Consider the following 17,930-nt stretch of genomic DNA (forward strand, 5'->3'; position numbering starts at 1 on the left):
TAAATAGGGTGACGTCACTCGCCCCGCCCCCCCGTAGTAGTTCACGTCCTCCAGCCATAAAAAGGGGTGATGCAACGAGCCGGCGACAACTGTAACTTTACCAGCTGAGCGCGAGAACACTCCAGTCGGAGGAGAGCATCACAACACGCGCGTTTATTCAGTCAAAACAAGGTGAGTGACAACATTGTTTCACTTGTTATTTATGGGGTTTGTTGTAACTGTTCTAGAACACGCTGGAAAATGTCTACGGTATGGTTCTAATAAATAAATTCAGCCAGTGACTGATTTCGAAACAACTGTGTTTTTGGGTCAAGCGATTGTACTTATTATAGCTCATTTTATTAGTCATAATGTAATCTGTTATGCTGTTTATATTTATATTTTATTGTATTGAATTGTTATCTTATCATAGTCTAAGTCCTCTAGAATAGTTACAAAACGTGCGGAACTGGGTTGCGGTAACTTATGTTGAAATATTTGGATAACTGATCATTTCACGTGGTTCTGTTGGCGAATCGTTATAGCCGATTGTAAAAATATATATATATATATTTACGACAGTCACAGTTTACTTCAACGACTCGCATAGAGATTTCATTAGAGTTTATTGAGCAGTTAAAGATGATGATTTTACCGGATTATAGCTACTGATTGTAGACCTGCAATGTATATATTTTTACAAATAATTCGAGTAGTTGAATGTAATCGCATAATATTTAAATAAATAAAATAATAAAATATGTGATTAGTTTAGCTATGTAACTTCGATTTATATGCAACAACTGTTGCCTGAACCTAAAAAATACCCTAAAGTAACATTGTGATGATGTTAAAACATTTTGTGATAGCTCAGTGTATGTGTCATTACATTGTATTATTTTAATATACTAACTTATCTGAGCTATTAAAATCTGAAATGTAAAATCATTGTAAAATGTAGGCATGTGGTAAAATTGAAGGCCAAATGACTTTAAACTTATGAAAAATTAGCAACTGTTTATAAATAATAACAATATAAAGATATAGTTTTATATGCATAAAACACCATAAGGGTAACAATACACAACATTAATGTAATACTATAATTATTTAATTTACTAAACAAAATAAGATTGGAAATACTCCTTACTCACTAAATCATTAGGGGATTTATTAATATAATAAAATCTAAACATATCATAAATATATGCATATATTTAATACAATTATATACATTCATACTTTTTATTTCTGAAATACTTTCACTGTAGCATTTTTACATTTTTATTACATCACTAACGTTTTTCAGTTTATTCAGCAGTCTAATCATTTTTAGAGAAGGGGGTAGAGTTCGTAACTGACTAGAGAAAGTTTACTATGATTCAGTTTCCATATTAAGACCATGATTTAAATCTTGCTTCAAATGTTTTAGATTTCGGAATGATGCTTCAGCATCCTGGTTTGGGCCCCTCGGAGATCAGTGCGTGTGCTTTGGTACCCTGCCTCTCCCCGCCCGGCTCACTCACGCTGGACGACTTCACCAACTTCACTCCATTAGTGAAAGAGGAGCTGCGCTACGCCATCCAGAGCAAACGCCTGTCCAACGGCATAAGCACCCTGACCACAGACCGAGCGTGTATGAACACAGAACACCCCACTGAACTACCTGTGATGAAGCGGGAGGTGAGAACCACTCATTTACAGTTAGAACATTGACTCAAATGTGATTTCTTGTATTTCACATGAGTTATATTGAGTAACGCGCATGCAGAAAAGCCATGCTTGCACAATTCACTTGTTCATCCACTTGTGGACCCAGTTCAGAATCATTAGGCGGTTTCGGCTTTCTTGAAATCAATATGTAGTACGCAATGTAGGTATATCTGAACATATGTGATAAATATTGTCATTTCAGGTCACTCCAGAGGAGAGTGAAAGGAGAAAGAGAAGGAGGGAAAGAAACAAAATTGCAGCAGCAAAATGCCGAAACAAGAAAAAAGAGAAAACAGACATTTTACAAAAGGTAATTATATTTGTTATACAAGATTAATTTAAAATGTTTTTTTTTTTTAATGTTTTTTTTTTTTTTTAATGTTTTTTTTTTTTTATTCAAAATATATTAAAATAAGTTTTTTAATTATTTATTTATATTAATTATTTGAAATGTTTTAATATTTCCAAAATAGTATGATTTTGAATTTTACACTCATATGTATTCTATAAATGGCTTTCCTTTTAATTCAGGAGTCAGAGAAGTTGGAGTCCATCAATGCCGAGTTGAAAGCCCAGATTGAGGAGCTGAAGAACCAAAAGCAGCAATTAGTTTACATGCTCAACCTGCATAGGCCCACCTGTATCGTCCGAGCTCAGAACGGCCAGACCCCTGAAGACGAGAGGAAGCTCTTCATCCAGCAAATCAAAGAGACCACCCTGCAGGGTCTGAATCTTACCACAAGTGGACCAACGCACACCTCAATACCAACTAGCTGTGGGCATCTCTAAATCACAAACTGTACAGACAAGAAGCTAATGGTTCGGCAGTCCATGCCAAGGAGCACTGGAAGGTTCACCCACGTTATAAAGGACTAAACACGGGTGCCTGCCATGCTGCCAGTCAAGGTCGGTCTGATGTACACTGAAAGAGACTGTTAAAGCACTAAAGTGTTGAAGGACGTTCGATGCGTTTTTCCCTTATTTAAATGTGTTTGTAATTGTATGTATGTTTAACGTGATATGCTTTTTGTATGCACCAAAGCCTGATGTCATGTTGATGCTAGAACAACATGATTTCATTTATTTATCAGCTTGTTGGTTAAATTAAACCCTGGCGGTGTGTTTGACAGCAAGTACTATTCTAGTGACAGGAAACAAATGTAGTTAGTAATTTGCCTGTGTCTTTTTGACTTACTGGCAAGACATACAGGGTGATGAAGTTGTTTAGTTTAGTTACATATTTATCTCTGGCCTCTGCCTTGTTAAGTGTCCACATAATATGCCACATGAAGTATTTCAAGCTGCTACTAATCTCTCAGGACTTGGTCTATCTATATATATTACAGGAAACTCACATTAAATAAACAAATAAAATAACAGGGAAGTCGACACGGAGTGGACTTTGAGACAACGAGGTGTCCTGCACGCTACTTACAAGGAAGTTTCTACCCCTCTTCACCGAAAGCCTGTCTGTTATCACCTCAACCGAATGACTATGTTGTTGTTACAATGCTGTGAGCAGGAAGGTCTGCGTTTGCCAGCCTACTGTAAAAAAAAAAAAAAAGGAAAAAAAAGTGTTTTTGTGCTATTAGCAAGGACATACTTATTTTTTGATGTTGCATTTTTCATATACTGTAGCTGTGTGTTGTTATTTTCTAGATACACAAATCTCTACACTCCCAGCTAACAGGAAATGTTCTCAAAACTGAGGCTAATCTTCTGGAAACGTTAAGAGCAAATGTCCAGTAATGTTAATAGAATGGAAATTTATTTGGCATTAGCACCATTTGAAACGTCTTTTTTTTCTGAAACATTTTAGTTGGACTTTTTTCTAACATTTTTTTTTTTAAATATTACTGCTTACTACTTGTTTCATAACATTCAGAGAGCATTCAAATGTAATGTTCCAGTAATGGTTTAAATGGAGCATGATTTGCCTTAATCTTTTCTCTAACATTTGCATAGTTGTTTTTAGTTTATTTAGAAATAACGTCGAGAATTTTAGCCAAATGTTCTTAGAATATATTTTTGTTGGCTGGGCTTGTCCTAAAGAAAAAAAAAACAAGACAAACTTGAAGTAAAGCTCTTATTAATTGTCTGGCTATGTTCTTAGATCACGTGTTACACCATGTTGTTAGTGAAGAAACCCATACCACAAGACATCTGATCAGGCCCTGTGACTGGATTTCTTAATATTACAGAAAGGTGTACTAAAGTATCACTAATTTCTGCTAAACCGAGGAAAACCCCTGATCTTTTCACAAACTTCTCCCTTATGTTTTTATGTTTCATGTACTGAAAGGTTAAGTGACGCCGGCGTCAGGTAGCTTTTTTCCTTTTTTTTTTTTGTATTTGTTCAAACAGGCATGCCACAAAATGTGGTACTATTGACATTAAATGTGTAATGAAAACAAAGCTATGCTTTCTATTTGTGGTTAAGCCAGAATTCATCACGTCACTGGTGTCCATGTCAAAGTGTTCAGGTGCAATTGCTACCAAAAGTCATGATTGAGAAGATAATGGCCTGTAACGTTCATGTATGGCTTTATTTTGACTGTCTGTTGTTTGTTTTTGATACTTTATTAATAAAAAGCTATACCACTTGCAATTGAGTCATTCTGAGCTGGTTTTATTCAAGTCAGATGTGATTAAATACAACTGAATCAAGCTGATTACCTCAGATGAGGCAACACCAAAACATTGTTATTTTTTAAAGTGTACTCGACGTGCTCAAAAACCAGCACCGTTTATGGCTGTGCTGAGAAATTTGCGGTAGGGCAAGTCTGCACATGTATAACCTGAGAGACGTGCTGATTGTAACCCTGAGGTTGATCGAGTTCATCCTGCCAGAGAGTAATGCTTCAGCATTTTCTGCTGATTTGAATGATTATTTTGAAGGTGGGTGGATTATGTACAAGGGAAACATGTATTATTATTATGTTTTGGAACTGATTAAACGTGGGAACTGAATCAGAAGATAATAATCTTAAAAGCCTCATGAAATTCCTCGGAAAGAACAAAGCTGCTAAAGAACTCTTAGCGGTGGCGGTACCTGAGTTTTGGTAACTCCCTTTTTTAGGGAAAAATTTAGAATTCTGAATAATTGCTACCAAACTCATTTAAACTATTTCATATGAAATATTCAAAACTATAATTATGGTTGTACAGGAACTAAAAGTACCGTTGAGAACTTCGTGATAAAAAAAAATGCATGCACAAATAGAGACACTGCTTATTGGTTTTCAGTAGAAAGTGTGATTTAATGAATCTTTTAATGGATTTTTTTTCTTCTTTTTTTTTTAGAATTACTATCAAATGTCATATTGAAAGATATTATTAGTTTTTTGTTTTGACATTTTAAGGGCTACCTTTGTGTACTTTTATATTAAAGTAATTTAATCTTGCCATGAAAATAGCCTTTAATCTTAATATGGAACTATACTAACTAACTGACTAAATAAATAAACAAACATGTTTCCAAGGTTGAAATTCTCTACCAGAGTCAGAGGTGCTTTAAATCTTAAATCTTATAGGCATATACCATCTTTTTGTTGAATTCATCTAAGTTAATAAAAAGCTTTGTAATCTTTCATTGCATGATGTGCCTTCATTGCTTTGTACTCTACCCTTTCTATGAACCGCAATAAAAACAGTCCCTTTTGGCCATTTTATTTGCTATATTCTCCAGTTTACTTTGAACTTGAGTCATTTTGTTTGCACACATCCCTTAAAGTAAAAAAAAACATATTTATGGGGCAATCAAGTCCGAGTTGCTGCTCATTGCTTCACCGCTGCCGATGCGGACTGATGTCAGACATGTGATAATAAACTCTAAGAAATGACTCTCGGATAACTTCCACCTCTTTTCTGAAAACATATCCATCTTTTTCTTCAACGCGGAAGTAAGCCTAACAACGTACAGTAAGAGGTAAAACTGTTTGCACTACAAACCAGTGTGTTCATAATTAAGATAATACATTAAAATAATATCGTAAGACACACAAATTTTCAATATCAAGCAGCAAAACGAAGTGTTTTGTACAGCTAAAAATAGCTGGAAGCGGATGAGACCAGAAGCTAGATCCATAGAGTTTACAAATGGCCGGGCTCATTTTTACGGTAAGAAAAAAGTGGATAGAGCCCATAAACATGAAACACTGTATAATCATCACCGGGAACTAAGCACTCTTTGTTCACATTTGTTTCCCAATTAGTGCAATAAATCAATATTTCTAATCAAAACTATCCAACCAGACACAGATTACACCTTGGAACTAAATGATCAACATACAGAATACATAATATGGGACTTGATATTTTTAAAATGATATTAAATTATACACATAATATAATAATATACACATAATACACTATATATATATATATATATATATATATATATATATATATATATATATATACATATATTAGTGCTGTCAAACGATTAATCGCATCCAAAATAAAGGTTTTTGTTTACATAATATATGTGTGTGTATGGTGTATATTTATTATGTATATATAAATAGACACACATACAGTATATATTTTGAAAATATTTACATGTATTTACATGCATATATTTATATTCATATAATTTATATTATATATAGCCTAAATGTATTTAATATACAAAATAAAATATTTTTCTGAAATATATACTTGCATGTGTGTATTTATATAAATAATAATATACACAGTACACACACATATTATGTAAAGAAAAACTTTTATTTTGGATGCGATTAATCGCGATTAATCGTTTGACAGCACTAATTATATATATATATATATATATATATATATATATATATATATATAGCCTATATATACATACATGCTGTATATAATGCGTAATAAAAACAAGCTTTTTTAAAATCTAAAATTAAAAAAATATCGTTTTAACAAATACCCAGATTCCTAACATCATGACCTGACTTTCACCATAACGCAAATGCACTTTGCCCTGCCTGAATATGAACCAACATAGTCACGGCCCTTGGCAATAAATGCAATCAGTGGAAACTTCACATTCTGATGCAAGCATTAAAACTGTTGCAATGGAATCTACAGATGTCAAATAGGGTGTTGTAATGCTATTTCAAACATCCTTGTCATAACATTTAAACATTATTGTAATGATTTTAAAGTTTTGATGTAACGCATTCATGACTGAAAGGTCCTTAACCTGTAAGATCATTGGAATGCTTTACTCATTCAAGAAAAAAATGCATTTTTAATGATGACATATTACAAACCTATGCCTATGCAACTTGATTGGCAGGTGTTCGTTTAGTCATTACAATTATATACACTGTTTATTATAATGGCAATAAACTTAAGCATGGGATTTTTTTTTTTTAAATCCAAAATATGATGAAATACATATATATGATACATATATTCCATTATACTTAAAAAGATGAAGACGAAACAAAATGTTATGCTTTACTCAGCCAGTAAAAAGTAGGCTATTTTGAATGACAGTCCTGTAGCGTATATTACAAACCTCACGTTTAAAAAGATCGGTTTTCCCTCAGGGTGCATAAATTAACGATGAATACGTTTAGCGAACAGTCTAGACCACTTCCTTGCCAGTACAATGGAAATGTCCCTTCTTTTTTTGCTTTGGGGGAGCTCAAGGAAGTGTAGGTTCAATGGGAACTTCAAGGTCCACATTCTTCTTTAAGTTCCTGTAAGGTTTCCAAGAGTTTTGAGAAGCGAGGGCAACCACCTACAGTCGCTACCAGGAACTGACATATCAGGAAGGAAAAGTTACCATAACAGGTCTTTTTTTTTTTTTTCTGTTTAAGCCACACCCCTAATTTCCCAGTTCACAATGCGCATTTGCACACTCCTCTGTTCAGAATTCAAAACATGTGCACTTTAAAGGCAATGCTAAAGAGTTTATGATTATCTTCTCTACTTCCTTTTATTTTCGTGTAGTGAGAAGAAGAAATATTTACAGCTCTGACCCAACCTGAGTTTTTAGAAGACACACGATCTCTAGCAAATATCAATGACACTGGTCATATACAATCTTATATTTATTATAACTATAATTTAAAGCAGCTATGTCTATTTTCAGTAGATGTAGGCTACATATTATAAATGTAATCTATTTATTATAAAATATATAGGCCAAGATCTAAATATAAAGATTATATAAAATACGTCGAAAATTTTAATTAAATTAAAAGAATGTGTCCACTAGAGGGCATAACAATCAAGAAATTGTAGGCCACAAAACAGAAGCCTCATCAGTTTAGAAGCACATGTCATCATACTATATGTACACTGCTGAAATAAACAATAGGCACCACCACAAAATTTGTAATTGGTTGTACTAGTTATGATGGGAATTGTATTGGTTTTAATGGAAATAGTAATGGTGGTTTATTAAAACCATTAAATCCTAATGGAATATGTCCTAAAACACTACAGAAAACCATTTTTAATGGTTTTAATGATTAAAAGTTGATGGTTCGTAATGTTTTGTAATGGTATTTGTAGCGGAAACCATTTGAATTTCTGTGATGGTTTCTATTGTTTTTTTCAGCAGGGTAAACACACAGAAAGTCAGAAAGCTAAAGATACTATTTTTACAACAGAAGTTTTAGACCTTATCCATTATCTACACATTATTATTACACTTATAAAAAAAATAGACGCTGAGTTGCAGGACATGCACTGGATTTCACTGATGCGAACGTTGCAGATGTTTTGTAATATTGCACCAAATCAACCAAGGAAACAAAAACATATGTAACCTTTGAAGCAGAGATGACAGTAGCCAATTGTTAAATATATGTAGCCTATATATGACTAATGCACTGGTTCTCAACATTTTGACTGCAAGACCTCCCTTTGTCCAACATATGTTTATGTATTTCTGATATATATATATATATATATATATAAAGAATTAATACATTTCTCTCTCTCTCTCTCTCTCTCTCTCTCTATACTGCTCCAAAATCAAAAATCATCCAAGGAACACATTTTTACAGACCTTTGTGGCTGGAAAGTTTATTCTGGTGTTACATTCATTACCATTTATACAGTGAGGAAAATAAGTACTTGAACACCCTGCTATTTTGCAAGTTCTCCCACTTAGAAATCATGGAGGGGTCTGAAATTGTCATCGTAGGTGCATGTCCACTGTGAGAGACATAATCTAAAAAAAAAAAAATCCAGAAATCACAATGTATGATTTTTAACTATTTATTTGTATGATACAGCTGCAAATAAGTATTTGAACACCTGAGAAAATCAATGTTAATATTTGGTACAGTAGCCTTTGTTTGCAATTACAGAGGTCAAACGTTTCCTGTAGTTTTCACCAGGTTTGCACACACTGCAGGAGGGATTTTGGCCTCCTCCACACAGATCTTCTCTAGATCAGTCAGGTTTCTGGCCTGTCGCTGAGAAACACGGAGTTTGAGCTCCCTCAAAGATTCTCTATTGGGTTTAGGTCTGGAGACTGGCTAGGCCACGCCAGAACCTTGATATGCTTCTTACAGAGCCACTCCTTGGTTATCCTGGCTGTGTGCTTGGTCATTGTCATGTTGGGAGACCCAGCCTCGACCCATCTTCAATGCTCTAACTGAGGGAAGGAGGTTGTTCCCCAAAATCTCGCAATACATGGCCCCGGTCATCCTCTCCTTAATACAGTGCAGTCGCCCTGTCCCATGTGCAGAAAAACACCCCCAAAGCATGATGCTACCACCCCATGCTTCACAGTAGGGATGGTGTTCTTGGGATGGTACTCATCATTCTTCTTCCTCCAAACACGTTTAGTGGAATTATGACCAAAAGTTCCATTTTGGTCTCATCTGACCACATGACTTTCTCCCATGACTCCTCTGGATCATCCAAATGGTCATTGGCAAACTTAAGTCGGGCCTGGACATGTGCTGGTTTAAGCAGGGGAACCTTCCGTGCCATGCATGATTTCAAACCATGACGTCTTAGTGTATTACCAACAGTAACCTTGGAAGCGGTGGTCCCAGCTCTTTTCAGGTCATTGACCAGCTCCTCCCGTGTAGTTCTGGGCTGATTTCTCACCTTTCTTAGGATCATTGAGACCCCACGAGGTGAGATCTTGCATGGAGCCCCAGTCCGAGGGAGATTGACAGTCATGTTTAGCTTCTTCCATTTTCTAATGATTGCTCCAACAGTGGACCTTTTTCACCAAGCTGCTTGGCAATTTCCCGTAGCCCTTTCCAGCCTTGTGGAGGTGTACAATTTTGTCTCTAGTGTCTTTGGACAGCTCTTTGGTCTTGGCCATGTTAGTAGTTGGATTCTTACTGATTGTATGGGGTGGACAGGTGTCTTTATGCAGCTAACGACCTTAAACAGGTGCATCTAATTTAGGATAATAAATGGAGTGGAGGTGGACATTTTAAAGGCAGACTAACAGGTCTTTGAGGGTCAGAATTCTAGCTGATAGACAGGTGTTCAAATACTTATTTGCAGCTGTATCATACGAATAAATAGTTAAAAAATCATACATTGTGATTTCTGGATTTTTTTTTTTAGATTATGTCTCTCACAGTGGACATGCACCTACGATGACAATTTCAGACCCCTCCATGATTTCTAAGTGGGAGAACTTGCAAAATAGCAGGGTGTTCAAATACTTATTTTCCTCACTGTACAAGTTCTCCCACACCACACATAGGCTACCAGAAGACTCGTATGCACTACTATAAAGCTATGCATTGTCGAAATTGCTATGAAATGCAAAACTGCGTTTAAAACTTGTGTGCTGCGTAAATTTTGTCAAGCCCCAACTAAAGCTATTTTATTTTCAGTGGAAACTATATGCTTTACACTCAACCCTTTCTGAATAATTGTGTTTAGGCTAGAATAAACAATTACAATGTATATCCTAAAATTAGCTGTTTCATGATATACAGTGGTGTGCAAAAGTGTTGGCCGCCTTCCTGATTTTTACATTTTTTGCATATTTGTCACACTTAAAAGATTCGGATCATCAAACTAATTTTAATATTACACAAAGATAATACAAGTAAATACAAAATGCAGTTTTTAAATGTTGATTTCATTTATTAAGGGAAAAAAGCTGTCCAAACCTATCTGGCCCTACGTGAAAAATGAATTGCCCCCTCCTATTAAATCATGAAAGAACTGTGATTAACCACATTATTTTAGAAAGCTGAGTTAAATTTCACTAGCCAAACCCAGGCCTGATTACTGCCAGACCTGTTGAATCAAGAAATCACTTGAATAGAACCTGTCTGACAAAGTGAAGCATGCTTAAAGAGCAACACATCATTCTGCGATCTTAAGAAATTCATAAACAGATGAGAAACAAAATAGTTGACATGTATCAGTCTGGAAAGGGTTATAAACCCATTTCTAAGGCTTTGGGACTCCAGCGAACCACGGTCAGAGCCATTATCCACAAATGGAGAAAACTTGGAACAGTGGTGAACCTTCCCAGGAGTGGCCGGCCTACCAAAATTACTCCAAGAGCGTAATGACGACTCATCCAGGAGGTCATAAAAGAACCCAGAACAACATCTAAAGAACTGCAGGCCTCACTTGCCTCAATTAAGGTCAGTGTTCATGATTCAACAATAAGAAAGAGACTGGACAAAAACAGCATCCATGGGAGAGTTACAAGGCAGAAGCCATTTCTGACCAAAAAGAACACAAAGGCTCGTCTCACGTTTGCCAAAAAATATCTTGATTATCCCCAAGACTTTTGGGCAAATATTCTGTGGACTGATGCGACAAAAGTTTAACTTTTTGGAAGGTGTGTGTCCCGTTACAACTGGTGTAAAACCAACACAGCATTTCATAAAAAGAACATCATACCAACAGTCAAACACAGTGGTGGTAGTGTGATGGTCTGGGGCTGCTTTGCAGCTTCAGGACCTGGATGACTTGCCATAATTGATGGAACCATGAATTCTGCACTCTATCAGAAAATCCTGAAGGCGAATGTCCGGCCATCAGTTTGTGACCTCAAGCTCAAGTGCACTTGGGTTATACAGCAAGACAATGATTCCAAACACAGCAGAAAGTCCACCTCTGAATGTCTCAAGAAAAACTAAATTAAGGTTTTGGAGTGGCCAAATCAAAGTCTGGACTTAAATCCAATTGAAATGCTGTGGCATGACCTTAAACAGTCTATTCATGCTCGAAAACCCTCCAATGTGGCTGAATTAAAACAATTCGGCAAAGAAGAGTGGGCCAAAATTCCTCCACAGCGATGTGAAAGACTCATTTCCAGTTATCGCTAACGCTTGATTGCAGATGTTGCTGCAAAGGGTGGCACAACCAGTTATTAGATTTAGGGGGCAAGCACTTTATCACACAGGGCCATGTGGGTTTGGATTTTGTTTTCCCTTCATAATAAATAACTTCATTTAAAAACTGCATGTTGTGTTTACTTGTGTTATCTTTGATTAATATTTAAATTTGTTTGATGATCTGAAACATTAAAGTGTGACAAACATGCAAAAAAATTAAAAATCAGGAAGGGGGCCAACACTTTTTCACACTACTGTATATATTTTTTAACATTCTCTAACAGTGCTTTTTGGCTTTAAAGTTTTAAAACGAAAGTCAACAGATTTGTGTTGAGCTCTAGGACTTTTCAGAAGAGAAGAGAAAACTGGAAGAGAAATGTAGAAGTGTGTACCCTGCACTGGTTAGGAAGGTAAGTCTGCAGAGGTTTAAGGAAGTGATACATTCAAGAAAAAAATCTAACCACCATCTTACCGCAACCACCCCCAGATATGGTTTCAACACAAATGAGATAAAACTACACATCCGGGACCTTTTTCTGATTTGGTGACCTCATTTTATTAGAAATCGTATGACTATTTCAATTTGAGTAATTACTGGATTTCAATCTGCATGTGCGTCACAGAGTGAATAAACAGAGTGATTTTTTCTTTTTTCTTTTTTAAATAATTGTTTATTTTTCTAATATTTACAATACACTCCAACAGCAAAACATGATCAAGCAAGACAGAAAAGTAACACTAACATCTGAATTAAGCTGTTATGGTTATTTTTAATAGTACTTAATAATATTATGCAGACATAAACCTGCTGTCACAGAGTTTTGAAACTAACCTCTGGTATTTTGGTCAGATTGGCTCTCATAAAGCAGAAGTCCATTGTCACACGCCGTTCATTCACACCCAACTAACTGTGGTATAACAGATGGTTTAGTTAGTGGTTATTGACTCTATCAAAGTAAATAGTGGACGTATTCGCGTGAGGTGTGACCCTGGGAAAACAAACATATGACTACAAAGATCCTGAACATCTGAACATAACATGTTACAACACAATTTCAAGCATGACTTAATAATTCACTTGTATGTTGACAGAAAACACAGCATACTGAACTCAAAAGTTAATACTTCAGAATAAAAAAAATACAAATTGCACGCTGCTAGTATGCATAAATACATGTATACTTAATTTATCCTTAAATGGAAATTCAGACATCATGAGCATCAAATGTAAGCGACTCTATCTAGACATAAACTCAGGTGACATTGTGCCTGCGGACCTTGATGTTGAGGTCATACCACAGTTCAAGACAGGGCACAAAGGCTCATGGGCTTTGAGGGCATCTGTCAAGCGTTGCTGTTCCTCTAACAAAAGCTGGACTTCCTTCCTCAGCAGGCTGTTCTCCTGTTCCAGACATTCATATGCCTGGTTACAGAAAATGTCAGCATGTCAAAAACCGCATCAATGAGCATTTGATGTATTTTCCAAAGTCTGCCCACAATTACCATCATATGTCTGCATGAAGCAAATAATCATTCCACCTGCCAATTTTTTCAGAAAAGTACAAATGCTGAAATCAACATCTTTTATATTCTACATAATGTGCAGCTTGCAAACCTCATGCAACTCATCAGCTCTCTGAGTTTGTCTTTTGCGGCTCCTCTGTGCAGCAACTCGGTTCTTTTCTCTTCTTTTCAACCTTTTCTCTTCATCATCAGAGCTCTGAATCACAATCATATGATATGGTTGTTATGATATGTTGTTTCCTGAACATTAATGTGCAGGATTATCTCATTAAATCACAAACAGTAAATCATTTTGGGTGGCACAGATCAGAAAGATGAGAATGCACGTGTTATAAAGTTCATTAGTAATTAGGCACATTTTTATTTTAAGTTATAAACTTATTTTGTAATTATGTAAAGAAAATGAAACAAGAATAAAGTAGTAACATACCTCACTCTTTCGAAATAACCGTAAAGCTGGAGCATCATTTCGAGTAAAGTTACTTGTCGCACTGAAAAGTGACATTACAGGTGCAAAAGAGCACGAGCACGAGCACAATATAGACTTCCGTTCACGAAATTTTATGGATAATTAAGGCGAACTATTATGTCGTTTTAATTAGCGCAAAGTTAGGCATGTTTAAACTGTCAGTCAACATTCCTCAGTAACATTTCTTGCAAATGCCATCGGCGGATGTTCTTTGAAGTCACGTGGTGCTCTCGAGAACTCCAATAACTTCAGGCGGCGTGAGTGTTTTTGTATTTTTAACGCTTTTGGGTCATTCCACGAAATGACTCTTTTCCATTTTGTATAGGTGATTTCTAAAACTTATTTTTATTTTATTTTTTTTTAAATCAGGCAATGAAAGTCCCTATGAGTAAAATAAAGTGGGATCAAATACGTTACATAAAAAAAATAAAAAAAACACGTTAATAGCCTATGGTCGTATATAGTTATGCATTACAAAAGGTAATGTGATTGACAGTTTCACAGTTAATTTGCCCATTTCTAGTCTTGCGCTCAAAATGACACGAGTAAGTTTATCAGAAGTAGAATTTAATCCTGATATTCTTTTCAATCAGTTTACTTAACACATTTTGGCAGTTATATTTACCTATATATATAAAATATTTATAAATGTGTTAAGAAAATTGTTTTTTTATCATTGTTCACTTATGATACAAAAAGGGCCCTGTTAGCCCATGTTTAATTGGCTAATTTGTTTAATAAATACTTTCAGTGCCAGTATTTGGAAACCAATACTGGTAGACCAACAACACCTTGTGGTATAAACCTGGACCACATCAGCACAATAGTTCTCTAAAAAAGTAATTTATTGTAATGGAAAAAGAAATTGGTGTAGTACTTACTTTTCATTTTTAACTATATGCACAAAGTATTTTTTGAATATTTATTTACACTATATGAAACATTTATCTAATAGCAGGTGTCAATCCAATACTCCCATACCGCCCTTTTCTATTCCCACACAAAATGATACAGACACACACAGAGATACACATTAATTTGCATCAGTCATTGGGATGGTTTTTGGAGCAGGTACATAATCTGCACTGTATTCTGAATCAGACGCAGCTCTTTTGATGGTGGAGGGAAGCCTGTGGTGAAGGTCTGGAAAGACGTCTCCTACTGAGCTGCCAAAAACTTCACTGTAGATTTCCACCGACTCCGCTGAAGGCTGCATGTCAAGTACTTGACACAAGCCCTCGGCTGCCTGCTTCAGACTTTTCAGAGACTGAACAGAATGAAGGAAAATGGAGCATGTTAAAAATAATAAATCCTTTTTTGTCTATGGTAATGAGACTTTCATCTCACTGGTATACTTAAAAGTATTAGACAATAAAATGGACAAGCATGTAGTGCCATGCATTCAAGAAGCACTGTATAAAAGTAATTAAAATAGATTTATACCCTCATAACTGTACTGGCTTGTTTGAACATTGCAGGTGCAGCAGCTGACACATTTCTAATGACAGTGTCTGTAAAAAAAATGTTTAAGAGCTAGTAACAAACACTGCATAAAGCACAGTTGTACAAATTATGCACTTTTGCTAAGTAAAGAAAAGAAAGGCGCACACACCTTGAGCCGGGTCTGGTTTTAGGTCTTGTGGCTTCACTGCCTCTTCATACAAACCCTAAAATAATGGATCAACAGTAAAAAGCGTATAAGCTAAATTCACGCAACAACATTTAGGTCTTCTAAAAAATCAAACTGAGCTGTTCTTTGAAAAATCACCAAAGTGTACTTTTTAATGCAGTGTCTCAGGAATTACAGCAAACACAATAGTTCATTTTCATATATATTATGACATCTAGTGGCCAGAGGTGAAAACCTAAAATTTCAAAATCGTAAAAGAATATTATAACATCATATATTGTGACATCTAGTGGCCAGGAGTAGAACATGTAAACATTTAAAAATAACTGATTTACTCATTGCTATGGGTGTTCCCAAAGATAATTAGTTCCAAATATAAAGAAAACCATATAAAGACTAATATCTTTACTGATAAACTAATACAATTACTAACATCTTTACTAATATTTGAAGTTTGTAATATTATTTTTTCAATAATTGAATACCTGATTTATATATGAAAATAAGCATATCTCACCAGAAGTTTTCTCTCTGCTCGTAATGATCGCACAACTTGGTTGCGTATTTGCTTTGGGTAAGAGTTGCGTTTGCAGGCGGTCTCTACTATTTTCTCATCCAGAATGTCATTGATTGTGCTGTCATAGTCTGAACATACAAAGTAATGGTTAATAAAGTCATGGCTTGTGTTTGGTTTGCAAAAAGTGTAAGGAGTTCTCTGAAACTGACAGTAACTTACCTTCACAATAATCCTCTGACACCTCGTCCCAGGACAAGCCACCAATAACTAGATTTTCTTGCACTGTGAATTCAAAGTTCTAAAGGATAAAACAGACAAATAAAGTGAATGAAAAAACAAAACAAAAACACAGTAACAACAGCAGACGTCGATGTCATAAATAACTTCCCATTATTGGTTTCCACAAAAATACCACAGGTAAAACAGATGGTGTTTCTATAGTAAAACGTTTGATAAAGACAAAAAATAAAAAAACTGACATCTCTTTTATTCAAATAGACTTACCACAACCATTTCTTGCAGCAATTTAGCTTTGTCTTCCTCGGAAATGTGGGATTGGCCATCGAGCAACTTTTTAAATAAGCCTTTATACTTTTCAAGCTGTTCACGAACTTGTTTTTTCGACTTGACATTTACTCTAAAATCTACCCCGCTCTCACGATCTGCCTCCATGACTGCCGCTTATTTTTCAAAATAAATCCTGGAAACGGAAGCAGAATGTGTTCCAACAACGAAACAAACCCTGAGAGAAACACTTCAGCGGAAGAAACGTTCCGATCTCCATCGTGAAGACGCCGAACGGACAGAAAATGCCGTAGAGATCAGTGGATTAATAACACGTTTTATTTACAAATTTACACAGAAACGTGCTCAAAATATTTTTATATAACTGATTTACTCATTGCTATGGGTGTTCCCAAAGATAATTAGTTCCAAATATAAAGAAAACCATATAAAGACTAATATCTTTACTGATAAACTAATACAATTACTAACATCTTTACTAATATTTGAAGTTTGTAATATTATTTTTCAATAATTGAATACCTGATTTATATATGAAAATAAGCATATCTCACCAGAAGTTTTCTCTCTGCTCGTAATGATCGCACAACTTGGTTGCGTATTTGCTTTGGGTAAGAGTTGCGTTTGCAGGCGGTCTCTACTATTTTCTCATCCAGAATGTCATTGATTGTGCTGTCATAGTCTGAACATACAAAGTAATGGTTAATAAAGTCATGGCTTGTGTTTGGTTTGCAAAAAGTGTAAGGAGTTCTCTGAAACTGACAGTAACTTACCTTCACAATAATCCTCTGACACCTCGTCCCAGGACAAGCCACCAATAACTAGATTTTCTTGCACTGTGAATTCAAAGTTCTAAAGGATAAAACAGACAAATAAAGTGAATGAAAAAACAAAACAAAAACACAGTAACAACAGCAGACGTCGATGTCATAAATAACTTCCCATTATTGGTTTCCACAAAAATACCACAGGTAAAACAGATGGTGTTTCTATAGTAAAACGTTTGATAAAGACAAAAAATAAAAAAACTGACATCTCTTTTATTCAAATAGACTTACCACAACCATTTCTTGCAGCAATTTAGCTTTGTCTTCCTCGGAAATGTGGGATTGGCCATCGAGCAACTTTTTAAATAAGCCTTTATACTTTTCAAGCTGTTCACGAACTTGTTTTTTCGACTTGACATTTACTCTAAAATCTACCCCGCTCTCACGATCTGCCTCCATGACTGCCGCTTATTTTTCAAAATAAATCCTGGAAACGGAAGCAGAATGTGTTCCAACAACGAAACAA

At 35.4% G+C, this 17,930-nt stretch overlaps 4 protein-coding genes across 4 annotated transcripts; 1 reads left to right on the top strand and 3 right to left on the bottom strand.

The window, feature by feature from the left end:
* Window positions 1-38: 38 nt before the first annotated feature.
* On the top strand, window positions 39-4,296 carry atf3 (activating transcription factor 3). Its single transcript, XM_058755826.1, has 4 exons — window positions 39-171; window positions 1,412-1,662; window positions 1,895-2,002; window positions 2,224-4,296. Exons 2-4 carry the CDS (start codon window positions 1,420-1,422, stop codon window positions 2,479-2,481), a joined length of 609 nt encoding a protein of 202 aa, XP_058611809.1. The 5' UTR covers window positions 39-171; window positions 1,412-1,419; the 3' UTR covers window positions 2,482-4,296.
* An 8,333-nt stretch (window positions 4,297-12,629) lies between these two features.
* Window positions 12,630-14,263, bottom strand: batf3 (basic leucine zipper transcription factor, ATF-like 3). Its single transcript, XM_058756360.1, has 3 exons — window positions 13,927-14,263; window positions 13,588-13,692; window positions 12,630-13,395 (listed from the first exon to the last, which is right to left on the bottom strand). Exons 1-3 carry the CDS (start codon window positions 13,999-14,001, stop codon window positions 13,210-13,212), a joined length of 366 nt encoding a protein of 121 aa, XP_058612343.1. The 5' UTR covers window positions 14,002-14,263; the 3' UTR covers window positions 12,630-13,209.
* A 130-nt stretch (window positions 14,264-14,393) lies between these two features.
* Window positions 14,394-16,911, bottom strand: nsl1 (NSL1 component of MIS12 kinetochore complex). The gene is made up of 6 exons (XM_058756359.1): window positions 16,617-16,911; window positions 16,332-16,410; window positions 16,113-16,240; window positions 15,578-15,632; window positions 15,409-15,476; window positions 14,394-15,232 (listed from the first exon to the last, which is right to left on the bottom strand). The coding sequence occupies exons 1-6, from the start codon at window positions 16,782-16,784 to the stop codon at window positions 14,999-15,001; spliced, it is 732 nt and encodes a 243-aa protein (XP_058612342.1). The 5' UTR covers window positions 16,785-16,911; the 3' UTR covers window positions 14,394-14,998.
* A 99-nt stretch (window positions 16,912-17,010) lies between these two features.
* On the bottom strand, window positions 17,011-17,926 carry LOC131526625 (kinetochore-associated protein NSL1 homolog). Its single transcript, XM_058754971.1, has 4 exons — window positions 17,696-17,926; window positions 17,411-17,489; window positions 17,192-17,319; window positions 17,011-17,016 (listed from the first exon to the last, which is right to left on the bottom strand). The coding sequence occupies exons 1-4, from the start codon at window positions 17,861-17,863 to the stop codon at window positions 17,011-17,013; spliced, it is 381 nt and encodes a 126-aa protein (XP_058610954.1). The 5' UTR covers window positions 17,864-17,926.
* Between the last annotated feature and the right edge of the window lie 4 nt (window positions 17,927-17,930).

The sequence above is a fragment of the Onychostoma macrolepis genome, chromosome 20, assembly GCF_012432095.1.
Source record: "Onychostoma macrolepis isolate SWU-2019 chromosome 20, ASM1243209v1, whole genome shotgun sequence".
Taxonomy (NCBI): Eukaryota; Metazoa; Chordata; class Actinopteri; order Cypriniformes; family Cyprinidae; genus Onychostoma; species Onychostoma macrolepis.